General features: G+C 36.7%; 1 protein-coding gene across 2 annotated transcripts in view; it reads right to left on the bottom strand.

Annotated features, from left to right (window-relative positions):
• LOC107845589 (vesicle-associated protein 1-2) overlaps positions 1-25,564 on the bottom strand; it is a 39,174-nt gene extending 13,610 nt beyond the window's left edge. The window contains exons 1-6 of one of the 2 annotated variants that reach the window (XM_016690004.2): positions 25,222-25,564; positions 24,887-24,957; positions 24,732-24,813; positions 23,933-24,048; positions 23,687-23,848; positions 23,542-23,583 (exon numbers count right to left, since the gene is read on the bottom strand). In XM_016690004.2, the coding sequence (XP_016545490.2) occupies positions 23,542-23,583; positions 23,687-23,848; positions 23,933-24,048; positions 24,732-24,813; positions 24,887-24,957; positions 25,222-25,276 (528 nt within the window). In that variant the 5' untranslated portion in view covers positions 25,277-25,564. The remainder of the gene's footprint in view (positions 1-23,541; positions 23,584-23,686; positions 23,849-23,932; positions 24,049-24,731; positions 24,814-24,886; positions 24,958-25,221) is intronic. The other variant, XM_016690003.2, reaches the window with a different exon arrangement.
• Positions 25,565-27,963: the final 2,399 nt, after the last annotated feature.

Below are 27,963 nucleotides of genomic sequence, written 5' to 3'. Positions count from 1 at the left end.
TGATCGGCTGAAGGCTCGCCTTGTTGCCAAAGGATATATACAGATATTTGGGCTTGATTATGGTGACACTTTCTCTCCCGTGGCTAAAATAGCATTAGTCTGTCTTTTTCTCTCTATGATTGCCGTTAGTCATTGGCCTCTTTATCAATTGGACATTAAGAATGCTTTTCTGCATGGTGATCTTGAGGAAGAAGTTTATATGGAGCAACCACCTGATTTTGTTGCTCGGGGGAGTCTAGTAACCTTGTATGTCGATTGCGTAAGTCACTCTATGGTTTGAAACAATCCTCTCGAGCCTAGTTCGGAAAGTTTAGCACAGTTATTCAGGAGTTTGGCATGATTCGTAGTGAAGCTGATCATTCAGTGTTTTATCATTCTGAACCAAATTTGTGTATTTATTTGGTGGTTTATGTTGACGATATTGCTATTACCGGCAATGATCAAGATGGTATCACTTAATTGAAGCAACATCTCTTTCAGCATTTTCAGACTAAAGACCTTGGCAGATTGAAATACTTTCTAGGGATTGAGGTTGCTCAATCCAGCTCAGGTATTGTTATTTCTCAACTCAAGTATGCTTTAGATATTCTTGACGAAACAGGAATGATGGGATGTCGACCCATTGACACTCTTATGGATCCAAATGTTAAATTACTGCCAGGACAGGGGGAGTCACTCAGTGATCTTGGAAGGTATAGGCGGTTGGTTGGAAAGTTGAATTATCTCACAGTGACTAGACCTGACATCTTTTCCTGCGAGTGTTGTAAGTCAGTTTATGACTTCCCCTTGTGATAGTCATTGGGATGCAGCTGTTCGAATTTTGCAATATATAAAGTCATCTCCAAGTAAAGGACTACTCTTCGAGGATCGAGGCCATGAGCATATCATTGGATATACAGATGTTGATTGGGCAGGATCAACCTCTGATAGACATTCTACATCTGGATATTGTGTTTTAGTAGGAGGTAATTTGGTATCCTGAAAGAGTAAGAAACAGAGTATGGTTGCTCGATCCAGTGCCGAAGCAGAGTATCGAGCAATGGCTGCAGCAACTTGCAAGCTGGTTTGGATCAAGCAATTGCTGAGAGAATTAAAATTTGGAAAAACTAGTAAGATGAAACTTGTATGTGATAATCAGGCAGCCCTTCATATTGCATCTAATCCAGTGTTCCATGAGAGGACCAAGCACATAGAGATTGATTGTCACTTTGTCAGAGAAAAGATACTCTCAGGAGATATTGTTACAAAATTTGTGAAGTCAAGTGATCAACTTGCAGATATCTTCACGAAGTCCCTCATCAGTCCTCGTATTAATTACATTTGTGACAAGCTTAGTACATATGACTTGTATGCACTAGCTTGAGGGGGAGTGTTAGAATAAGAATAGGAATAGCATATTGAATTCTACTTGGAAAGGGATTTTAATGTAATGTCCTCTTAGGAATAGGATTGGCATGTAGTGTCTATAAATAGGGTCTCAATGTAATAATTTAGAGACAACAATTCAATAATATTTTTCTCCATTATTTCTCACAAATCTCTGCTTCACTTAGAGGTCTCTGGCCTTGTATTTCTTCTAATTCTGCAAGCTGGCTGAGGATACTTTGTTTCTGCATTGCTAGATTTCCTAGGACAGTTTTGCTCCTCTCTCAATTTATCTTTTAGAGCTTTCAACTTGAAAGCTAGAGTGTAGTATGGCTTCCTCCACACGCAAAGGATTTCCACTATTTTTTGATTCTATCCAAAAAAAAAAAAAAAAACCTCTGTATGCAACCACCAATTCTCGAATTTGAAATACGACCTTACCGGTTCCCAGTTCCCACTTACAGGTGTCTGATCAGAAGTAACCTTGTGAAGGATTGATTGTTTGATGTTTCTAAACCCCTCGTCCCACTCATCAAATACTAGAAATTTGTCTAGTCTGGCTGTTATGTCGTGTCTATTCCCTTTCCTCCAAGTATAGCTGCCCCCTACAAGATGTGGGTCCAACAAACTCATATCCTCAATAAAGTCAAAAAAATCAGTCATTGCCCTTGTGATTCTAGAGCAATTCTTCTTTTCAGAAGGAAATCTAACCGTGTTGAAATCTCCACAGACTACCCAAGGGCCAAGGGCCAGTAAAAAGTCCTCTAGCTGCTTCAATTTCCCACCACACTTCTCTTTCTACTCTATTGTTAGGGGCATAAACGCCTGAGAGAAGCCAAGTAAAATCTTGCTCCTTTCCAGTAGTAAAATCTTGCTCCTTTCCGGTGAACTTACAAGATATAGAATACGCTCCCACACTACTTACTTCTCCCGTCCATGTTTTCCCATCCCACAAAATTAATATGCCTCCTCTAGTTCCACTAGCTCCAAGCTGGACAAATTTTGCCCATCTGTTAGCCCACAAATCTTTCACAAAGTTCTTATATCTCCTTCAATTTTGGTCTCTTAAAAGCAATAAACATCAGCTCTCCAATTGTGAATTAAGTTCTTAATTGTACACCTCTTACTTGTCTGGTTTAGGCCCCTCACGTTCCATGACACAATATTGATAGTCATTGACCACTTGATATCATGTATCCCCCCTTGCTTCTTGTACCATTACTTCTAAAATTGCTTCTACACTCCAGGCTCTTCAGTTCTTTGGTTCTTTTGACTGCAGGAGTTGATTTCACAGTTCTCTTTTCCTTGTCGGTGTTGTTTTGCCTCATGCTGTCAATCTTCATAAAAAGTAATGTTGCTTCCTCCTTGCACCCCTTGATGTCTACACCGAATTCCTTGGCAAATTTGATGATGTTCTGACGAATCCAGATTGAAATATCAAAGTCTGGGTCTGCTCCTTCCTCTGTGTTATGTTGATTAAGTGGTACTGACTCTTCCATTAGTGTTAAGCTCAAGTTATTTCCTTCACTTCATTGTGGGATAAATTCTTGCATGTCAGGGATCCCTAGAGATAGAGTTTCAGGATTCCCTGATGTCTTATTTGATGCTTCTTCATCACATGATTCTTGGGCAACAACTTCTTCGCTCATGTTGCATTCATGATCTGTTTCTTTTCCTCTTTCAATGTCAAGTGTCTTTGCATAGGTTATATTATTTGCCTCCAGTTCAGCTGCAAAAGGATCAATTAAAGGAGCAAAAGTATTTAAATTAACAGGCCCACCAGTCATGCATTGGGCAAGCAGGTCTGGGCCCAATTTATTGCTCCTGTTTGTTGGCCTACTTCTCTTTTGAAGGGCAATTAAATTAAACTCAGCCTAACATGCAGGCCCACGTGCTAGAATAGCAAGCACATTCAAAATAGCTGAGTCAGCAAACGAATCCACGTGCCCTGACAATTCTGTAAACCCTAGTTGTCCTCCATCCCATTAATATCCAGTCTCTTCTTTAGACTATCAGGTCTTTGAAAGTACTTCACGCTAATCAGAAATCACTCTTGTCGGTGCCTCAACCTAGAATTGGACTTTGAAAGTCAATCCTTCATGGACCAACTCTACTGATTTTGGGACTGAACCTCGCGTAAAACTTTCTGAGACCACAATTGGAGGGGTAATCCTACTATTCTAATCAAGACCTGGTCCAGCCTTTCGTCTATGGAGTTTGAAGTCGGTGACCACCACTATAGATTGATTTTGTGAGATTTCCAGAACCAATTACATTTCACAATGTGATCTGCGTTAGTTTTGTTCGGGAACACGAAGAGAAACAGATTTTGCCCCATGTCGTAAATGTTGATGCCATGGTTGTGCTTCCAAGTGTTCGTAGCCCATTGGCGAATTTCCAACAATGTGACATTTGGATTCTCCTCGGGGAAACTTCCAACCACGCTTTTTGCTAGCAGCTCGTTTTGTATTCTTGTTGCAGCACCTGAAATAATTAGTAAGTTCCCTTTGTGTTGGAACCTTGCAGCATTTATTTATCTTGTAGCCCATTTATTGTTACTGACAATGTCTGAGTGTAATAAGCCCCCCTCTATTTCTTTGTGTAGTACTTTGACTACCTTCTGGACTTAGCATTAATGTAAATCATTATTTTGGTTGCAATATGCTTATGCGCCGCAAGTGGGCTTTGATGGGGAAGAGAAGATGTGGTTTTGGGAGGCTTTGGATGAGGTGGTGAGAAGCGTGCCTAGCTCGGAGAAGATTGTTGTAGCAGGAGATTTCAATGGGCACATCGGGGCGTTACCGGGAGGCTTTGATAATGTGCATGGTGGTTTTGGTTTTGGGGAAAGAAATGAAGAGGGGGCTACTTTATTGGATTTTGCGAGGTCCTTTGGGCTGGTGGTGGTGAACTCGGGCTTCCCGAAGAAGGACGATCACCTGATCACCTTCCGAAGCGCAATAGCCAAGACCCAAATTGACTTTTTTTTGCTTAGGAAAGGGAATAGGGTGTTGTGTAAGGACTGTAAGGTCATCCCGAGTGAGACTTTCGACCCAGCATAGGCTCTTGGTTATGGATTTGGGTATAAAGAAGGATAGGAAGAGAAGGGGTGAGGAGTGTAGACCTAGAATTAAGTGGGATGGTTTGACGCTAGTGAATGAGTGGGAGATAGGGGAGAAGTTGGCGGGAATAGAGGTGTGGGAGTGTAGGAGAGACGTGGATAGTATGTGGGATAGGGTGGCTAGGTGCATCAGGGAGAATGCTAGTGACGTGTTGGGTGTTTCTAGGGGCCAGGCCGGGCATCATCGGGGGGATTGGTGGTGGAATGAAGAGGTTAAGAAAAAAGTGAAGACCAAGAAAGGGGCGTATGCTAAGTTGGTTGAGAGTAAGGACGAAGAAGAGAAGCGGGTAAACAGGAAAGAGTACAAGTTAGCTAGGAAGGAGGCTAATTTAGTAGTTACGGCGGCTAAGACGGCAGCATTTGAGAACTAGTATGCGGGGTTACAGGAGAAAGGACGGGAAAAAAAGTTGTTTAGACTTGCTTAAGGCTAGGGAGAGGAAGGGTCGTGACCTCGAACAGGTGAAGTGCATTAAGGGGGAGGACGGTACAGTGTTGGTGGAGGACGGCCACATTAAGAATAGATGGCAGTCGTATTTTCATAGGCTCTTGAATGACATTGTGTTAGGGGAGCTGGAGCACTCAGAGGAGTGTCGGGATTTTAGTTATTGTAGACGTTTTAAGGTAGAGGAGGTTAGAGAGGCTGTTCGCAGGACGCGAAGGGTAGGGCGATGGGGCATGATGAGATACCTGTGGATTTTTGGAAGTTTTCTGGCGAGGCTGGTTTAAGGTGGTTGACTGAATTATTTAACGGAATTTTCAAGACAGTGAAAATGCCCGAGGCTTGGAGGTGGAGTACAATGATCCCTCTTTATAAGAACAAGGGTGACATTCAGAGTTGCAATAACTATAGGGGTATTAAGTTATTGAGTCACTCTATGAAGATTTGGGAGAGAGTGGTCGAGGTGAGGCTGAGACGGATAGTGTCTATTTCGGAGAACCAGTTTGGATTTATGCCTGGCCGCTCGACGACGGAGGCAATTCACCTGGTACGGAGGCTGGTGGAACAGTATAAGGAAAGGAAGAAGGACTTATACATGGTGTTTATCGACTTAGAGAAGGCATACTTAAAAGTCCCCAGAGAGGTGCTTTGGAGATGCTTGGAGGTGAGTGGAGTCCCGGTGGCATATATCAGAGCAATTAAGGACATGTATGAGGGAGCTAAAACTCAGGTGAGGACGGCGGGAGGAGACTCAGAGCATTTCATTGTCTTGACAGGATTGCATCAGGGATCTACTCTTAGTCCCTTTTTGTTTGCTTTGGTGATGGATGTGTTGACGCGGCGCCTTAGTGTATGCCTTTTGCAGATGATGTAGTTTTGATTGATGAGACGCGGGGGGTGTGAATGATAAATTAGAGGTGTGGAGACAAACTTTTGAGTCTAAAGGGTTCAGGTTGAGTAGGAGCAAGACAAAGTATTTGGAATGCAAGTTTAATGACGTGAGGCTGGAGAATGAGGTGGTAGTAAAGTTGGAATCACAGGTGGTATGTAAGAGGGATAGTTTCAAATATCTCGGGTCTGTGATTCAGGGTAACTGTGAGATTGACGAGGATGTCTCGCACCGTATTGGGGCGGGATGGATGAAGTGGAAGCTCGCTTCGGGGGTGTTGTGTGACAAGAAGGTGTCGCCCAAGCTTAAAGGCAAATTCTACAGGGTGGCAGTCCGTCCGGCCATGTTGTATGGAGCACAGAGTGTTGGCCAGTTAAGAACTCCCACATTCAAAAAATGAAGGTGGCGGAAATGCGGATGTTGCGTTGGATGTGTGGGCTGACTAGGGGGGATAGAGTTCGGAATGAGACTATCAGGGAGAAGGTTGGTGTGACTCCAGTGGAGAATAAGATGTGAGAAGTTCAATTGAGATGGTTCAGAAACGTGATGAGGAGGGGCATGGATGCCCCGGTTCGTAGGTGTGAGAGGCTAGCTTTGGATGGTTTTAGGCGGGGTAGGGGTAGACCGAAAAAGTACTGGGGAGAGGTGATTAGGTGGGACATGGAGCAATTACAGCTCACTGAGGACATGACCCTAGATAGAAAGATCTGGAGGACGCGAATTAGGGTAGAAGGCTAGGGTCAGTTTGGGTCGCTAGTGTAGGGAATTACTTGGTGGGGGTATTATTCTTGTTATGATACCTTGTTTCATGCTTTATTACGAATCTGTTTACTTTTCTCTGTTTACTGTTTACTATTACTTGTGGGTGTCGTATTTATGTTATGCCATCTTGTTCCATGCTTTACTATGAATTTGTTTAGTATTCCGTGTCTCGAGCCGGGGGTCTATCGAAAACAGCCTTTCTACTTCTTTAGAGGTAGAAGTATGGACTGCGTACATCTTACCCTCCCCAGACCTCACTAAGTGGGAATACACTGGGTTTGTTATTGTTGTTGTTGGTTGCAATATCTATCCATCCAGAGTTCAATGACCATTCAGGGATGATGATAACTCCTCTCCTCTTACCCTGCATATTTATAATGCTAATATGGCGGCCAAATTTGTTGTGATTTCTTAAACAGAAAAACTCTAAGTAGTGATCACGGACCTTCCACCTGCGTACTAAGTTCCCAAGACCTTTTGATGACTCATTGAGTGCGTAAACCAGCCACTCCATAGTCTTCTGACCGACTCATTCCTGTTATCATATTGCTTCCTCTTTCAACCCATTCATACCATGTTTCTGCTCTAGAAACCACACTAGTAACATCTTATGACTTGAAGCCCACTGCAAAGTAAATGTTATCACCCCCCTGTCTATAAAAGGATTATGAAAAAATAACGACGATTAAGGAAGGAAAGGAATAAAGGGTTGTTCCGGCGATCGAATATCGCCGAAAAAAAGGATTCTAGAGGCCCAGAAGGGGCCTCTAAAAAGTTACCTCAAAAGACGTGTCTGAGAGCTTTCTAACTAAAATTTTTAACCTTAATTTTGAGCATCTATTCATCAAGTATCTTTTCTATCCTGTTTTTGTCGTGAGCCGGGGTCTATTAGAAATACTCTCTATCTCACCTCTGAGGTAGTGGTATGGACTACATACACTTAACCCTCCCTAGACCTCACTTTGTGGGAATATATTGACTATAGTTGTTGTTATTGTTTAATTATTTAATATAAATAAAGAAAATAATAGTAAAAGGCACATAACTTAGATCTCAATTTAATCTACCGAATTTCTTATGATTATGAGCTGAGACTTAACTCATTTCCAAGTAGAATAACATTAGGAAAACCAACCGCACACACATTGTAAATTCCAAAGCCATTTAGGCATGAAAACTAATTGATCGAACCTAAAAAACCTAACTAGGGTTTAATGTAGCTAAGAAAAACTCATCAATCAAGAATGTATGTACTAGAAAAAGCTTAAGGTGTTGGGCGCTAGTTCTTACAAAATGGTATCTCTTGCCACACCATTAACGCTAAACTATTCATTGTTTATATTATTTGCAGCTGTGAAATCCGCGAAAGTTGGACATTCATCTTCGCTCCAAGCGGAAGGACAAATATTGCATGCCTTGAGAGAGTCAGAGTATGTACATAGTTAAGAGCTTCGATAAAGATGTAAGCGTCGAAAACGGTAAGCACACTTCTAACCTCTTTCTCGAGTATGCTACCAGTATGACTTTACATGATTTAATCCAAAGTCTAATACTAAGTCAAAGACAATGCTGGGAGAATCAAAGGCAACGTAGTATGCTTTTCATATCTTAGACGAGATTTCTCATGTTTATCGTAAAGGGGTTATCCATCGTGATCTAAAACTTCTCACGGATGATATTATATTGCGGATGTAAAGTTGGCTAATTTGGGTGACAACCCAAAATAAGAAGCATTATCATCGTAAAGAGACTGTTATACGCATCTACAAAATTTTTAGTGTGTGGGATACACAGTAGCCCCAGACCCCACTTTGTGGGATTACACTGGGTTTGTTGTTGTTGTTGTTGTTGGGATACACAGTAAAGTCGTTGATATTTAGGCTCTTGGATGCATTGTGGTAAAGATGAACACCGGGAGACGGCTATGGTTGAAATGTCAAATAGAAATGAATTAGATTTCAAGATTGCACATGAAGAACCGGAGATACTGGATAATATATCTATCCCTCGTCTGGCCATGAAAATCATAATTTTCCAAAGTTGGAGTTGGAGTTGGAGTTGGAGTTGGCCATGAATATAAATTAAAGTTGTTTTCACTTTTCCAAATACGTAGAGTTTTTACTTTTTTCACTAAAGTGAAATAATTCTCCAGAAAAAAGTGGAAAATTTTCATGGCCAAACGACTACCTAATGTAGCGAAGGAAGACGGATCATAATTGGAGATGGAATACAAAGATGCTACTGAATCATCCGTTCATCAAGAGCAATGTTTACAAGAAGATGGATGATGGACTGATCCACTGGCCTTTTGGTCATGCAGACTGCAAAATATTGGTTTATACAGATTACTTATTCACAACAATTAGTAGTTATTATCCTCATAATTACTTGAGAAGATCAAGTATTAATATTAATTTTAGAGAAATAATAATAAAGCAAAAGAAAGAACATATTAAGACCCTCGGCTACTGATGTACGAAAGCGAGAGGGACCTTATGAATTTCAGAGGCTTACATATATGATGGAGCTCAACTACTGAAGTGAAGACCAAACAGCTTGAAGCTCGATTAGTATATCTCAAATACATATAATATATATGACGCTAATTAGCTAGTATATGCATAGTTGATGACCTAAATTCGATGTAAAAGAAATACGTGTGGAGCTAACTGACCCTTTATAGGGCTTAGATAGTGGCGCGTACATAGGAAACTTGTCCAACTCTTTTGATTCTTGATCTTAAAAGATTTATAATGTGCTAATTATACAAAGTTTATATCTTAATAACGATTTTCATGTAAGTATGTTAGTATTGGGCTAAAAGGAATGTGTTTTAATTTGTCTCCGCGACACTACATATACGTCATAGATTGTCTCTCGTTTCTACAGTAGAGTTTTGAGTCAAGACATTACTATGTTTGTCATTGAAGTATTCCAAAATTATATATATATATATATATATATATATATATATATACACATATATTTCTACTATATAGAAAAGAGAGTTGAGGACGACCAAGGGAAAACTTGTAATTATACTCATTATCAAGGGCAAAACATCTTTAACTTGAAAATATCTCTTTCTTCACTCTTTTTTTTCAAGCTTCTTGATATAAAATAAAAATACCTTACAAACATGCTATTTGTATACCGTCGTACATCTTAATGCATACATTATAACACATTATATTTTTACCTAGGTTATTATGTTCTGTGATCTTCTCTATAAGTTAACTTTCTTACTTGTCTCTTGAAATATCAAGACATTAGTTTTTCCCAAATTGATCCCTACTATTCCAAGAATATAAATATTTTTAATTTTTCATTTGAACAAATTCATACTTTGGACATAGATATTATAGAAAGATGAGTTCAAGGACGACCAAGGGTAAAATCATCTTTTCAACATTCATTAAACTCAATTCAAAAACATCCTCTCTTCTCCAAAATATTTCTAGAAACATCCAACATTTTTCAAAACAAAAAATCTTTAACTTCCTTATAGTGTCACAATCATTACTATATACAAGAGAGAATTTGACATTTTGGTAGTACTCACATCAATTTTTTTGTCAATTTTATCTGTAATTTAAATTTTAATTACTCTACACATTTTCATCAATTCTGATAAATTTGAACAATTTTTTGAACTTATTAAATGCTACAAAAGTGATGAGTCATGAAAAATGATAGTGACACCATAAAAACTATTTATACAATCAAATTCAAAATTGATCCAAGGGTTTATTGTCTTTCTATTTTGTAGCAATGTTTATTAATCTTACTTCAAAATTTTATTTTCCAAATAAATTTATCATGAACAAGTAATTAAAGTATCTTGACAATCTCTTTCTAACTTTGTACATGCTTAATTATTAAATAAAAAATTATTTTTTATATATAGCTGAAAATGTTTGAAAAATTAATTTTTTACAAAAATAGAATTTAACTCTTCAAATATTAATGATGCTAACTAATGAAAAACGAGAGTAATTCTTTTTCACATATTTTGATGATGAATTCTTTTAACAAAAAATGGGATTATCAACATTTTATAGAATTTAGGACAAAATAAGTAATTTAGCATGAAATATTAAAGCTTCATACACGTTTAAGAAATATCAACATAAATTTCTTAACATGTATTTTTAGAAAAAGAAACTACTAAAGTTAATTAAAAAAAATTAGTAACTTTCAATTTCGTTTGTATGGTTTAATATGAAGGAAAATAATTAAGCTAAATAAGATGAAGGGTATTTTGCAAACAATCTATTTATTCTTAGAAAGAGTGCAACGTATATTATTTTTAGTATCATAAACCAAACAACCACTAAAAAATAATAACAGGATAACTAATCTAAGTATAACTAATCCCCAACATAACTAATTTCATCATAACTTGTTTTCAAACCAAACGACCCCTAAGTGTGAAAAAAAAATTGCCCAGATTTATTTTCAGTTCTCTTCAGATTTTCTATTTCAATAGCTGAATTTCATTCCAGACCGTTTTTGCCTTGAGTCAAAATTGATCGAAAACAACTCTATCTCACATCCGAGGTAGATGTAAGGTTTGCGTACACTCTATACTCCCAAGTCCTACTTTGTGGGACTATACTGGTATATTGTGTTGTTGTTGTAGTGGCTGAATATCATGGACATTGAATGAAAAATCAAATTATTTTCTTATAGATATATAAAGATGAGTTCAAGGACGACCAAGGGTAAAATCATCTTTTCAGTACTCATTAAACTCACTTCAAAAATATCCTCTCTTCTCCAAAATATTTCTAGAAACATCCACCACTTTCCAACGCATGAAAAATAATTTCCTGAATTTTTATTCTTCAATTTTATCGTTCGAAGTAAACATATATACTTTTTATGTTGGGCCCGTGCTACTTATCTAGTATATACATAAAGAAACCATTGAACCAATAGTATGAGGTCTTGCTTTAAAATGAAATTATTAAAGTTATTGCATTTTAGACTAAGGAATGGATTGATGTTCTCAATCCACTTCATTGACCACCTAAGTTACTCGGACTCGGGTGCGGGTATCCGAGACGGGTGCGGATCCGAGAGTCAGATTCGTCAAAATATAAATTTTAAGATTCGGGGCTACAAATCCGAGTATAGATAAGAATGCTGGGATTCGGCTAAAAAAAAATCAAATTATAAATATAGAGTTATAAAGATATTCTATTTATAATGTTTTGAAGAAGACAAATTTAGACTTTTGCCAATTTTAAATCAATTTATTTTTCCTTGACTCATCGGGATTCAAATTTATTCATTTATTAGTTACTTTACTATTTTTAGTTACTTTTGTCACATGTTTTACTTTTCAATTAGGAAGAGTATTAGTATTAGAAACTTTTTCCAAAATTGTAACTCAAACTAATAAAAAATAAAGTATAATTAAGAGTACTTTTTCCTTTTTTCAATGTTAGGGTAACTTACGTATAATTATATATTAATATACATTATTTTTAATCACAAAAAATTTAAAATAAAAAAGTACAATAAGCCGACATGTTGTTGTCATAAGCATACACAGATTGTTTTTATTAAAAAACAATACGTTGTTAATATTAATATATATATAACAATACAAACAAATACAACGCCGTAACTGAACAATCATGCCAACGCCGCCGACGACTAAGGTGGGAAGAAATGGATTATTGACAACAACGATTGAGGTGGGACGACGATGACGGTTTCTCGGCGACGGCGGTGGCACATCGACAGCGCCGTCTTTGTTCCGGTGGTCGTTGGTCGGAAATTTTTCAGGCAAGTCGCCAGTTAATTATTCGATGTTTCCCGTCAAATTTCTTCTTTAATTTGGTCAACGTCTCTGAAATTGTTTGACCGAATCGGAGATGGCGGAAGCACCCGCACGCGCCTCAGTCTTGTGTCGAGACTGGTTCGGCGGCAAAACCGTCGAATCCGAGCAACATAGTTGACCACTAGGCCTTACCTTGGTGCAGTGCTAGAATCAGATTCTGGACTGATTGGAACTCTAAAAGATACGTTCCTTGTGCTGTACAGTTTGACAATAAACAAACATAGCTTGTTAGCTGATTCTTTTCCTGAAGCTATCTGGCAGATTGATTTCAAAAGAAAGTTTAACAATTCGGAACAAGAGGATATCAGTCAGTTCTTCAATTGTTGGAACTGTAATGATGGATGTTAAGAGAGGATTTTGTTGGAACTGTAATGATAGATGTTAAGAGAGGATTTTAAATATGGTTGGCAGACAAAGATTGTAAGTTTTCAGTGAAGAGTTGCTATAGTCTTCTTCAAAAACATGAAGCTGACTGGGATACAGAGTGATCTTGGAAAACGTTGTGGAAGACAAAAGCTCCCCCAAATGTAGCGTGTTTTGGCTGGACTGCTGCCTTAAAATGTCTGTTTAACACAGGAAAATTTACAGAGAAAGGGTTATGCCATGTGTAGTAGATGTTTTAATTGTGAGAATTCTGTGGAGTCCACTAAACATCGCACCCAGACATGGGAAATATTGGCACTTTCTCTGAGTCTTTTGGTGTTCGGTAGGTGACCCTCAATAAAGAGTTTGGAGTAGTTAGCAGTTTCAAAAGTTAGGAAGGAAGAGGATGGAAGCAAGCAGATCTGGAAGACCATCCCTTTGTGCATCCTGTGGACCATTTGGCTGGAAAGAAATAAAAGATGTTTTGAAGGACAGCATCTTTTTTGTCAAAAACGGATGTATACAAATTTTATATTTTCGGTGTCCAATAGTATGGTAGAAGACATGGCTCAGTATCTCAGTTGTATGGATTCTATCTATGTAACTCTGACAGATATGTTCGTTTTCTTGTTTGTATCTTTGTACTTTTTAGAGTATGTCCTTGGTACTCGATTATTGAATTTTACCTTATCCTATCAAAAAATAATAATAAGCCATGTCTCAATTGGTATTGATCATGAAAGCTCTAAGTAAATGGCTAAAAATCAAAAGTTTACCCCAAAAACAAAGGGTAACATATAGTCGGAAAAAAAAATTGAAGGAATCATAAATCATCCAAACTTGGTGTAAAAATGGCGTAAGTTTATTCTCAGTAGATACACACTTGCCAGACTTTTGTACAAAACAATGAAACATGGAGTCAATAGTCTATGTTAATTTGAATCAAGTTCATGATAGAAGCAAATAAACAATGCACTATTAATATATTGCTCTTAAGTATAAGAATTGATCAAAGCAACATGAATGAAAATATCATGTCCTAACTCCTAATTCATTCCATGGGGATTTTCTAATAAGTACGAATAAATAGGGAATGCAGTGCCAACTAATGCATAAGCATCACAGAGTTTGATCTACAAGGGCTTCATAGAACTTTCAACATGAAAGGCTCCATTTTGCAATTGTCTTGGTATATTTGGAGGAAGAATGAGTTGGAGAAATGTTCACCACTATCTGCTTTATGAGCATTAGGATAGAGCCACCTCAAATCCAACGCCGTCAAATACAAGAGATTGGAGGGAATAGTTTGTATTGGCTTTTCTCTTCTGGATCTATTTCTTTGAACATCTCTCTCTCTCTCCTTTTTCTTATAGATCACGTTTCAATCCTAAACTACTTCGCTTCGGCTATTTGAATCATCTGTGTCATTCTGCTCCACGTTTGCTCCTTTCAATTCTCTTCTTTTATAAGTAGTCTATTTCTTATAACGACGACTTACTTCTACCCTCCCAGTTTAAGTGTCTTCATTTATCTGAGACAGTTATTAAGACAAAAGGCTGAAGTTTTATTCAATTAATAAAAATGGATACAAAGGTGGAAATAGAGTTACCTTTTTAGAATTTGACCTCTTTGTCTATAAAAGTCGGTCAATTGGTTATTTAGTAGAATCTCAAAGAAACTAAGTAGGAAAAGATACTTAAAATGCATAAACAGTTGAGAGGAAAAGCTTTCTTCTCGAGACAGAGAACACTTTTCGGGACAAGCTAAAATGGAAAGTAGGACAGACAATTTAGAGAAGTGGGAGTATATAATTTATAACAACAATTTTAGATAAAATAAAAAAGAAATGCACCAGTAGTGGCAAAGGAAAAAGTCATGGGACAAATCGGAAGCTGGGCGTGAACTCACTGGGGAACTTGCACACGCACAATATTAATTACTACTTTGACATGTCTAAAATCAACACGCTTTGCCAGGAGAACCATTTCACTGATTGGGTAAAATGAACAAGCGGAAATGAAAATAGTAGGAAGAAGCTATGAGCCTACAACAATTCATAGCCGAGGATAGTCTTCATTATGGAAGGTTCATTAATCAGCTATTAGAATATTTATATGAGATTTGAGAATCAAGAAAGATACTCTATTGGCTCTTTTCATGGAGCAGTTGATAGCAGCTAATCCACCTCAAAAGGTTTATCATCCTTCCTCTAACTAAAGTTCTTCTATGGCTCCACCTCATTGTAATGCCCCTTTGATATGAAAGATTTGAACTAATGACATTAATTATAACTGAACAAGATTTCAATTAAATATCACTTTGATAATCCAGATTTGGAATGACCAACAACAATAACAACATTCCAGATTTGCAATGACCATATTATACATATTTAAATGGGATTCCAAAGGCTGAAATGTTAGGAGGTAAAGACTGTTTAATTGTCTGATAACAATGTTCCAGTATTTTTGGCAATTATGCCCTGACCAGTGTAAGGGTTGTTTGGTATGGGGATGGGATAGACAAAGTTATCCCATGGATTGGGATATCCAATGGATTAGTTATCCCACTGTATATATGGGATAACTTATGCAATCAATATAGAATAAATGGTGGGATAAGTAATTCTGAGACTAACTATTACCTCTAACCAAACGAGGGATAAAATAATCCTGCATTTTGTCCCTCATCCCTCATACCAAACGACCCCCAAGTGTCGTCAAATGAAGACTAAAATCGAAGTCATAATCTTCTATGAAATGCAACAGGCACAGCATATGTGAAGTCAGATGGATTTTCCCATTAGCATTCTGTCTGAACGATCAAGCCAGTCGGGCAAATAAAACCTTGAAAAAACAGACAAAACTAATAGCCGCACATACAAAACCGAATCTATTCCTATATAATGGAAACTAGCAGTGTTCATGATTCAAAACTTCCTGCCATGGCATCGCCAAACTACTAAAGTGTGTTACTTGAGCAGAGTGTCTACTCTTAATATCTAGGAGGTACAGGCCTTGCATACACTCTACCCTCCCCAAAATCTACTTGTGGTATTGTGGGATTATACTAGGTACGTTGCAGTTGTTGTTGTACCTTTAGAACCAAAAAAAAAAAAAAAGAATACCGACTATATTTATCTGAACTACAAATTCAATTCGTTCAATCTTTTAAGAAAATTTCCCAGAAGTTAAATGGGTGTTTGGCCATGTTTCGTTGCGAAAATTAAAAGAAAAAAAAGTAGTTCTATTTTCAAAGTGAAAAATGATATATGGAAATTAGCGTTGTGTTCGGCCATTAATAAAATTAGAGTTGTTTTTGAATTTTTGTGAGAAATTTGGAGTGAAAACACCTTTTAATTGTTTTTGGAATTTTTGAAACTTTTTGGAAACAGTGAATAATGTGAAAACAAAATTTTCTAGAATTTCAAGGCGTCAAACGTGTTTTCCGGAGTTCAACCCCCGAAAAAAGTGAAATTTTCCTGGAAAAACACCTAAATCATTAGGAAGAATTGCCAGATGGATGAACAATAATCTAAAGAAACATCCTCAAGTGAGAAATTCTTTCCGTCGTATGTGATTGTTAGACTATGAGTAGGAATAGGAGGAATAGCATATAGAATCCTACTTGAAAAAGGATTAGAATGTTAGTGTCTATAAACAGGGCCTCAATGTAAAAATGTAATTACACAACTCAAGAATAATATTTTCCCTATTATTTCTCACATGGTATCAGGGCATTCGTGAGAAAAATATCATTCTAGCGCCACTGTGTCATTTTCCGATGACAAAAGCCATTGTTGTTGGTGTATTTCAAACAAACCAACACCACCATCTGGTTTGGAACTTCCCGACGAGCAATCCCCGTAAGACTCGCCGAGCATAAGTGTCACAAGCGCCCTCACGCAACACCAGAAGGTATTCTCCGGCGAACGCGTCAGTCCACGCGCCGGCGCGCAGCATTTTCCGACAACTTTTTCGATAGTTTCTTTTTTCCAGTAGCCTCACCTCTTCATTCTGAGGCTGCTCATACGATTATTTTCTGATTCCGAGCAACTTCTGCGCATCAGATCTAATATCCGAGAGATTATCTTTTTCCCGATGCAGTTTCCAGTTAAATCAAACATACACATCTATATTTTTCCTGATTTGGTTCATACAGATCTGTTTCTTAATTAAGTCCTATGATGAAATCTCAACCCTTAATGAGGAGATCAGAAAATCAAACGTCACAGCCCATGAAGAATCGATGAGGGAAAGGTTGATTTGAAAGATCTCGACCTAGGTGTAGTTATTGTAAAAGGCTTGGACATACTCGTTACATATGCTATTCTCGGCCTAAATATGGTAATTGTAATATGCTTGGACATACTCCTGAAATATGATATTCTTTGCATGATCGACCACCTAAAAATGTTCATGTTGCTTAACCTAACACCACAGGCGATCAATGGGGATATTTATCTGACAAGGAATATAAAGAGTATCTTTAATATCAAGTAAGCATATATCTCTACCAATAGTCTCAACTGCACAATCTCCTACCTTTGGATCATCGGTTGTGGACTCAGGCGCTTTTGATCATATTTCTGATAACAAATCACTTTTGTCTGAGATTGTTTATTCACAATCTCTTTGTCACTTTAGATTGTTCTTTATGACCCTGATTGTCAGTTTAATCTTGCATCTGTTAGTCGTTTAACACATGCCCTTCATTGTAGTACAACTTTTTTTATGATTCTTTTACAATGCAAGACCGCAGTACGGGACAAACGATTGGCACAAGACATGAATCACAAGGCCTTTACCATCTTAACTCTTCAAATTCCTTCACAGCATGCTCCAGACTCTCCATACTTTATTCATAAATGTTTGGGCCATCCGAGTTTATCCAGCCTAGTTTATCTAGTTTATCTACATGAGATTGTGAGTCGTGTCAACATACGAAACACACCCGTGCTATAAGTTGCATGTTCTCCGGTGCGGGTATCCGAGAAGGGTGAGGATTCGCAAAATTAAATTTTAAATTTGGTGGTGCGAATCCAATTATTGATACGTGTGTGGGAATTCGGCTAAAAAAAACAAATATTATAAATATAGAGTTATAAAGACAATTTTGGACGTTTCCTATATTTAAACAACTATTCCAATTAACCTTTTCCTATGTGTCTAAGGAAACTTTATTCTTAAAAAAATATTCTTTACTTTTCCCACTTTTAAGGTAATTTTGTTTACTTACTTTTTAAATTAGTAGTAGTATTCTTTTATATGGAAAAAAGTAAATTCTTATCAATTAGGATTAGTATTTGGGCAATCAAACAGTCGATAGATCTAGAAGAACTAGGTTACTTTTTTGGTATAATTTATTTTTAAAAAATATAATTATTCAAAAATACAACCACTCAACAGTCAACACCGACAATCGATAGATCTGAGCATTTTACCATTTTCTCTTTTTTCCCATCAAAGTTTTCTTCCCCATCGAAGCTTTCTTCCCCAAGGAAACATTGAAATTCCGATGATGACAACCCTTCCTTCGACAACAACAATAACGGCCCTCAATTTTCTCCATTCTGAGGACAACGACAACAATTACAATCGTTGATTTCTCCCTTTCGACAATGAAGCCAACTTTCTTCTTGATGTTGGTCAACGTCTTCGAATTCATTTGACCAAATCGAAGACGAATCCTACATTGGCGTCCGCACCAATGTCGCGTCCAGATGGGTTCGACGGCATAACCACCGAGACCGAGCAACATAGCCCGTGCTGCAATTTCACATAGTATTGAGTCATTATTGAGTCATTCAGAGTCTATTTTCTCATTAGTTCATTCTAATATTTGGGATCCTAGTAGAGTCGATTCACCCTTATGATTTCGTGACTGATGATTTTTTAAGATGCATTTGGAATTTCTTAATGAAAGTTCGTTCTAAGTTATTTTCTACATTTAAAAGTTTTTGTGCTGAAATACAAAATCAATTTGGTATTTCTATTCATACTTTTCAAAGTGATAATGCCTTAGAATACTTTTCCTATAAGTTTTCGGAGTTTATGACTCACCAAAGAATTATTCAACTAACATCATGCCCATACACCCCTCAAGCAAAACGGTAGAGTAGAAAGGAAAAATAGGCACCTCATTGAGACTGGTCGCACTTCTCATTGAATATCATGTTCCGCTGCGTTTGTGGGGCGATACAGTCCTCGCTTCTTGCGATCTCATTAATAGAATATCATCATCTTCGATGCAGAATCAGGTTCCCCATTCCATACTGTTTCCTCAGTCACGTCTCTACTCTATCCCTCCTCGAGTTTTTAGGAGCATATGTTTTGTTATTAACTAGCCCCTTGTGCTCTCAAATGTGTGTTTATTGGTTACTCTCAAATTCAAAAAGGGTATCGATGTTATTCACCTAATCTGGGTCGCTACCTTAAGTTCGCCAATGTCACATTCTTTGAATCTCAAACTTACTATTCATTTTCTAATCATCTTGATGTCTCCAAGATCTTACCCATAAATCTAGTCTTACTCACACCAACCTTTGAGAAATCTACGATTACTTTTACTTCTCTAGCTACAGTGCCACCACTTTTGACTTATCATCGCAGCCCCCATCCAACATTAATCCCAGCTGATTCATGTCATGTGCCTGAAGCTACCCCTACTGCGGACTTGCCTCCACCTAGCCAACCAGTTGCACTTCAAAAAGATATAAGATCCACTCGTAATGCTATCCCATATTATACTTTCTTAATGTTATCCCATATTATACTTTCTTGAGTGATCATCGTATATCATCACCCCATTATGCTTTTGTATCATCTTTGTCCTCTATCTCCACTTCTAAGACTACAGGTGTAAGCACTTTCCCATTCAGGATGGAAGCAGGCTATGATTGATGAGATGTCTGTTTTACATATAAATGGTACTTGGGAGCTTGTTTCCTTCCTGCAGGTAAATCTACTATTGGTTGCCATTGGGTTTATATAGTCAAAGTTGGTTCAGATAGTCAGGTTGATCGGCTTAAGGATTGTCTTGTTACCAAAGAATATACATAGATATTTGGGCTTGATTATAGTGACACTCTCTCATGGCTAAATTAGCATGTTGGTCTTTTTCTATCTATGGTTGTCGTTCGTCATTGGCCTCTTTATCAATTGGACATTAAGAATGCTTTTCTACACAGTGATCTTGAGGAAGTCTATATGGAGCAACCAGCTGGTTTTGTTGCGCGGGGGGAGTCTAGTAGACCAAAATATTTTCTAGGTATTGAGGTTGCTCAGTCCAGATCAGGTATTGTTATTTCTCAACGCAAGTATGCCTTAGACATTTTTGAGGAGACAGGAATGATGGGTGTAGACCCATTGACACTCCTATGAATTTCGAATACTAAATTTCTGCCACAATAGAGGGAGCCACTCAGTGATCCTAGAAGGTATAGAAAGTTGGTTAAAAAGTTGAATTATCTCACAGTGACTAGACCTGACATATCCTTTCCTGTGAGTGTTGTAAGTCAGTTTATGACTTCCCCCGTGATAGTTATTGGGATGCAGTTTTTCGTATTTTGCAATAAATAAAGTCATCCCCAGGTAAAGAACTACTCTTCGGGGATCAAGGTCATGAGCATATCATTGGACATACAGATGCTAATTGGACAGGATCACCCTTTGATAGACGTTCAACATTCGGATATTATGTTTTAGTAGGAGGTAATTTGGTGTCCTAGAAGAGTAAGAAACCGGGTGTGGTTGCTCGATCTAGTGCGAAAGCAGAATATCGAGCAATGGTTGTAGCAACTTGTGGGCTAGTTTGGATCAAACAGTTACTAAGAGAACTGAAATTTGAAGAAACTAATAAGGTGGAACTTGTGTGTGATAATCAAGCAGTCCTTCATATCGCATCAAATCCAATGTTTCATGAGAGGACTAATCACATAAAGATTGATTGTTACTTTGTCGGAGAAAAGATATTCGAAAAGATATTCTCAGGAGATACTGTTACAAATTTGTAAAGTTAAGTGATTAACTTGCGGATATCTTCACTAAGTCCTTCACCGATTCTCGTCTTAATGACATGTGTAACAAGCTAGATACATATGACTTGTATGCACCAACTTGAGGGGGAGTGTTAGAATATGAGTAGGAATAAGAATAGCGTATAGAATCCTACTTGAAAAAGGATTGAAATGTAGTGTCTATAAATAGGGCCTCAATGTAATAATGTAATTAAACAATTCAATAATACTCCCTTCGTCCCATTTTATGTGTACCCATTTGACCGGGCACGGAGTTTAAGAAATAAGTAAAGACTTGATGCTTTTTACCAAATTGTCCTTCATTAAAACAATGTACTATTATTATTTTTAACTAAGTGGGCCCTTATATGTGGGACCAATAAGGGTAAAAGTGTAATTGTGTCTTTAAATAGTTACCAAATAAGGAAAGGTGACATTCTTTTTGGGACAGACAAAAAAGGAAATGATGACACATAAAATGGGACGGAGGGAGTAATATTTTTCTCCATTATTTCTCACAGTAGTAATCATTACCCTTTCATTAATCTAACAACAATCCTACACAAATATATGATTACCAAAATTTAATAATTAAAAGAATAGATAAAGGACTCGTAAAACTCAACATAGAATACAATATTTAATATGAAACTTAAACAATAATTTGCTTCATTTATCAAAAAAAAGATGTCCATAAAACACCATCTCAGATCAGAAAAGACGTGAACTTAATAAACCTTGGTTTGGTTTGTGAACATGAAAGGAAAGGGAAAGTCAAGTATTTCAACATCCGATAAAAGTGACCATACACATTAGGATCGAGAATTTAAACTAAGCATAAAAAAACCCTCTATATAAGTCAAATTTAAACTACATTCTAAGTAGAAATCGTGAGTAGACCTAGACAAAAATACTATGTTGCTCGGATACTTGGGTGGAACCCCACATGGATATGGATCGAGAAATTGGATTGTCATCACCTAAATCTCAGCATTTAGGGATACAGATAGGAATATGGATACAGTCACTTAGAACAACCAATAAAAGTATATCAAACATTTATAAGTATATATCTTGACAATTAACAAAAGCTATTAAACTAAAGCTAGAATAATTAAATTCTTTATAAGCACTTAACATTTTCTCGCAAGTTATCTCGTGTAACGGCAAAGTATTCAAGTACTTTACTTGAATATAAATATATATATATATATATATATATAAACACAAACCCTCAAACAAACCAAATAACCTCTCAACCTATACTTATTGGCTATAAGCACGCAAGTTAGGTTCACCAAATCCAGTGAAAATCCCACACCCCACCCAAATTATGTCTAAAAAACTGTCGTGTTTTACTGTATGTATACATACATGTCGGTCTGGTTCTTTTTTTCACCAGTCAAGCTTTTAAGTCAATTTAATTTGTCCAAAAATAATGGGAAATGCAAAGCAATGGATGCTAATAATTCTCAAAAGCATGAATACGGGAATCATGAAGATCCCCCATTCATAAACTCATTATGTTGTTTGATCCTCAATTCAACAATTGCATAAGCAAAATGGACAACCTGACGAGGGTTCATTTATACCTTCAATAAAAGAGTACAGTAATAAGCATAATTTTCTCCATTTACCAATCCATTAACTCATAAAGCAACTCATTTCCTCTAGTTTCCAAGTAATATTAGTCTTAGGACTTCTCACATCCTTCCTAATTTCATGATAGTTGTATTTGTTGTTCATGTTGTTCATCTTAGCAACTCAAATCATCGGACTATATCGAAAATAAGACATGAAATCTCAAGTGTAATTTACTCCAGGAATTAATTTCTTTTTTATTTTTATGACCCTGGTGTGTTTGGACCAGCTTGCACGCACCTCGACTAGGAATTAATTTCATATATGGCTCAGAGAGGTTTGCCTACGACCTATACCAAACTACCTTCTTTTAATAACTATGGTGTCCAAGTCAGCTTTTGCGCACCTCAACTATATCCACGGGATACCTGCCACCTCCCACTCAGGTAACTCTATCCACCAAGGCTAAGACAGATGAGAAGAATCATCTAGTGTTTTTTGTCTTTGCTAGGATTTGAACATGAGACCTCAGGCTTTCAACCCACTTCATTAACCACTAGGCCACACCCTTGGGTGCTGGCCTATACCAAACTACTAAAAATGGGATATTTCTCGCGGATGCCAGGGGAAGTACGATGTCCCTCTAAATAGATCAAGAATTAGAAAAATGCTTATACAAAGTTGACCATAATGACGAACTAAGACAAATTAAACATAATCAACAAAGATTATCCTACTAGCCAAAATGGAAAGAGAGAGCAACGGGCAAGAATGTAGCTCAGTGACCAGGCTTGGACCATCCTTTTGGTTAAACAACAATACCGAAAGGCCAAAGAAACATATAGAACAAAGTGCATTGGTCATGATCAAATATTGGCATCATCAGAAGAACTAAGATAATCAAGTCATTAAGATGAACAACAATTTCACAATGAGTGCACAAAGTGAAATAGAAACAGCAATGCCTCACATAACTAAACCAACAAACAATGTTAAAGAATGCAGGAGCAATAAGTAATAAGGAAAAATGGAAAGACCAATACATTTGAAATCCTATGGTATTTTATGCCAGAACTTCTCATTCAGACTGAAGTCCATACATGGTAACAATATTGATACTAACACTACAAAACAAGTACTTAAACATGAAGATTACCTCCGACGAGCTGTCTTGTTGCTCGTTATATGCCCTTGAAATCTGTAGCCAAAGTAACCAGGAATTTTGCATTCACTTCAGTTCTGCTTCCCGAAGGAGAGATTATACATTTAATCACACCACGACAAAGCATCTAAAAACTCACATTATTAAACTCGGATGTTTTCCCAACTCCATTTTCGGATACTGAAGCCCTAGGAGAGGAACCTTCCTCAGATCCCTCCCTCACAGGCGAAGGCAGTTGAGGTGGAACATAAACCACTTTCAACTTGCAGTCCTCCACATAATTCCCTGACTCCTTATAGAACTAAAACCAAAAAGTGCATATAATAAACCAAGCTAGTTATGGAAGACGGCCACTAATTATTCTTACAACAACTTAATTTTTTACCATCTCGGGAGTAATGTCCTTTGCAGTAGCTCCTGGGCTTGTAACAACACTTTGAAGCAGGAATTTATCCTTGCATTGCATGTCCGGTGGAGCCTCTTTCTGCGCTTGCATTGTAACTGAACCATAAAGGATAAAAGAAATTACTTTCTCCATTACATGACAAGAAGTTATAGTAACTTCACTTACATGTTAAATTATTAGTAATAATAGAGGGAAAACATTGATCACATGCATTTACCCTCCCCAGACCCCAATGGGAATACACTGGGTTTGTTGCTGTTGTAATAGAGGGAAAACATTCAAATAATTGCTAAAACCTAGGCTTGATAGAGAACATCAAATCAATTAAAAAAGTTGAATAGTTCAATAAACTTAAATTCACGACATTGTATATAAAGAGAAATAATAGAGGGAAAACTATACAAATAATTGCTAAAACCTAAGCTTGATAAAGAAAACATCACATCAAATTTAAAAGTTGAATAGTTTAATGAACTTAATTTGCGACATTGTATGTACGGGCGCATTTGGACACGAAAAATTGTGAATATTTGAAAAATGTAGTTTTGGTTTTCAAAGTGAAAAATGATATCTGAAAATTGGACTTGTGTTGGGACGAATACAAATTGGAGTTCTTTTTGAACTTTTTTGGAGTAATTTAGAGTGCAAAAAGTAAAAACAACTTTAAAGCCTTTTCCAAATTCCGGAATTTTATAGCCAAAAGTGTTTTTCTTCAATTCTGGAAAAAAGTAGGAAAAAAAATCATGGCCAAACGCCCCTAATAAGCATGGTGCTCTACCTGTGACATCGCTGGCAGAGTGAGGCATGACAATTCCAGTGTTGGGCCTTACACAATACTTCTTTGGATTCGTTGTCTTCACCTAAAAAAGAAAATTCCAGCCTTCACAATTCCGGAGAAAAAAGCAAACTACACCTTCAAAATTATTAAATTACCTTGAAAGCAACATAATCATCCGACTTGTTCGTCAACTGCATGGAGCATGAGATCTGCTTCTTCAATTCAACTATCCAACAGCACACAACAAAAAACAAATCAATTAAAAACAGAGGAAGTGTACCACGGAGGTGACAAAGTTGAGCAAACAGCCTCTTGTAGAAATGCAAGGTAAAATCGCATATAATAGATCTTTGTGGTCGGCCCTTCCCGAATCTCACTTACAGCGGAAGCTTTAGTAGACCAGATCGGCTTTTTCTTTTTTTTTTTTTTAGAGGAAATGCAAAACGGATCTGAGAAGTGAAGAAAGTAGAAAAAAAGTAGAGAAAGTTACAGGGAAACTGAAGCTCAACAGGCTCGATTTGAAGAAGCTCTCCTCCGGTACTCATTCCGACGCGATCTTGAAATCGGCCGGAGAAGCGGTTTTCCGGTGCCGGAGGTTGAATCTGGAAATGATTTTCACTAGAGATATTTGGGGATTTTCGAAATTTTGGAAAAAACAAGTTGGAGAGTGACAGGAGTAACCCGAGAGAGTGATGGATGCCAATAAGCAAAACGTGGTAACTGTAGTTTGTCGGGGTTATAGATGTTAGCTGCGTTTAAATGCGGCAACTGCTTCCCTGTTTGCTCACCAAATCGTACGTTTTCTCTCTCTTTTTCCACAACCTGTAAGGCTCATTTTAATGATAAAAGACCTATTCAAACTCATTTAGAATTAAAATTTTAATAAAAAAATAAATATATTTAATGATCTGAAGTCTGCATTCAAATTCAGACATTTATTAAGTACAAACAAATGAGGCCTAAGTTTGCATAAATTGAGCTTACAATTATTTTGACTTTTTAAATTTTTTTATAAAAGCTGTCTAAAAAAAAAAACATTATAAAGATTAAGGCTGCATTTGTTTTTATTAAGATTCAGACGTCTGAATCTAAATGTATATCTGAATAATTAAGATGTTGTCTTCAGATCTGAAATCTCAATGATTAAAACTATTTATTTTTCAGTATCTGAATATGCAAAATTTATTTATTTGTATATATAATAAAAAATATAATTTAAATAAAAAATAATTATATATTAGAAAAATATTTGATTTAATACAATAAAATTATTATTTGATTGAAAAAATATTTATATTTGTTAGTGATAATAGAGATGGTTTGTAATGGTGGTAGTGGTGGTAATGATTGATGTTAGTGATTAGTAATGTTGGTGGTAATAGTTGTGATGATAGAGATGTTTGGTATTATAGTGAGTGTTATGATGGTGACGATTGGTAGTGGTGGTGGTAGTGATAATTATAGCAATGATAGTAGCTGAAGCGATGTTAAATGTGACGACACCGATGATAATGGTAGTGGTGATCAAAGAATGTGTGATACAAATGATGTGTTAGTGATAGTTGGTGGTGGAGATAGTTGTAAAAGATGAGTTAGTTAGTAGATGGGATTGGCCGATAGTGGTTGATGATGGCTGTGGTTTTGGTGGTGTTGGCATTGACGATGGTGATAGTGATGGATATAATTAAAATAAATAATAGAGGTGGCAGATATGGTAACTGCTAAAAATAGTGGTTAGTAGCAATTATAATTGTGAATGGTGATTATGATGGTAGAGGTGGTTGGTGGTGGTAGTTGGTGGCAAGGTGGTGGTTGAAAATGGTGGTGGTGACAGAGTAGTTAGTGGTGGTGACTGATGATTATGGATAGAGTGGTGGTGAATATTTCCAACACAAGAATACCTCTTAATGATTAAGACTTAGTTTCATATATGAATGATTAAGACCTATTCAGACCTATTAAGAACCAAAATCTTAATGAAAAGATTCAGACCTCTATTAAGTGCAAACAAATAAGGTCGTAAACTCTTATGAAGACTTAGGGGTTATTTGGTATAGTGTATAAGAACAATGCAGAATATAGTGTATTAGTAATGCCTGCATTAGTAATGTTTGTATTAGCTATGATTATATTAATTATGCATGTATTGTTTCTTATACATTGTTTGGTTTGATGTATAAGAAATAATATATCTTACTAGTTACTACATAATTTTCATAAAAAAAAATGTTTGTTTACAAAAATATCCTTCTTTGACTTTGAACATTTTTTTGCAACAAAGTTTTTTTTGTCATCTCAAACATAATTAGTATTGTTGAACTAGTATATAGAGATTTAGGATTAATTATAAAACCTTCGTCTTTGCGCATGAAATATTACGCCGACGGATTAACATAGTCGAAATAAAAAAATAAAATACAAGATGTAAAATTAAGAAATAGTCTAAAAAAAAATTTAATCTTTTTAAAGACCCTCGAAGCAAAGCAAAAATATATTGCGGTTATTTAAATCAACTATTCATTGTTGTAAATTAAAATGGCGGGAAACGAAATTGTGAAATGTTTAGAGAAGATTCACTGTTGAATATTAAAATGGCGGGAAAAGAAATTGTGAAATATTTTTAGAGGAAAATTGAGAGGTATTAAGGTCATTTAATAAGTTAATGTGTGTGCTAAAAGTCTTTGTATCACTAATACATAGGAAATAGAGTGTATTACTAATACACACTTCAATATACAATAGAGTGTATAGCTAATGCAAGCATTAGTTATACATAGGCAAATAGACTAACCAAACAAGGTACTAGTAGTACGTATTAACTAATGCATGCATTATATTTTCCAATATGCTTTTTTTTATCAACAAGATATGCATTAAAAGAGATAATTACATAAGTTCATGAGCCTAGTCTGGCTCAAGTACAAAAATAGATGGGCTATGCCCAGAGGAAGGTACTGGTAACAAAACAACCCTACGATAGCAAGTGTCTATCTTATCAACCCAAACTTCACGGGCTACAAAAGAAGGGGGCATAAAAAAATACATAATCAGCAAAGTGGTTACTATTTACTCCTGCCTTGGCCAACGCATCCGCCACCCTATTCTGCTCCATGTAGCTATGTCAAACTGGAGGAGCACCCATCCTTCGTATCAGGGATCTACAAGCATCAAGAATTGGGTTATATAGTAAGTGACCATGTTGTAACATCAAGATAATTAGTTGGGAATCTGT

The sequence above is a fragment of the Capsicum annuum genome, chromosome 10, assembly GCF_002878395.1.
Source record: "Capsicum annuum cultivar UCD-10X-F1 chromosome 10, UCD10Xv1.1, whole genome shotgun sequence".
NCBI lineage: Eukaryota > Viridiplantae > Streptophyta > Magnoliopsida > Solanales > Solanaceae > Capsicum > Capsicum annuum.
This window is presented reverse-complemented; position numbering and strand designations above follow the sequence as displayed.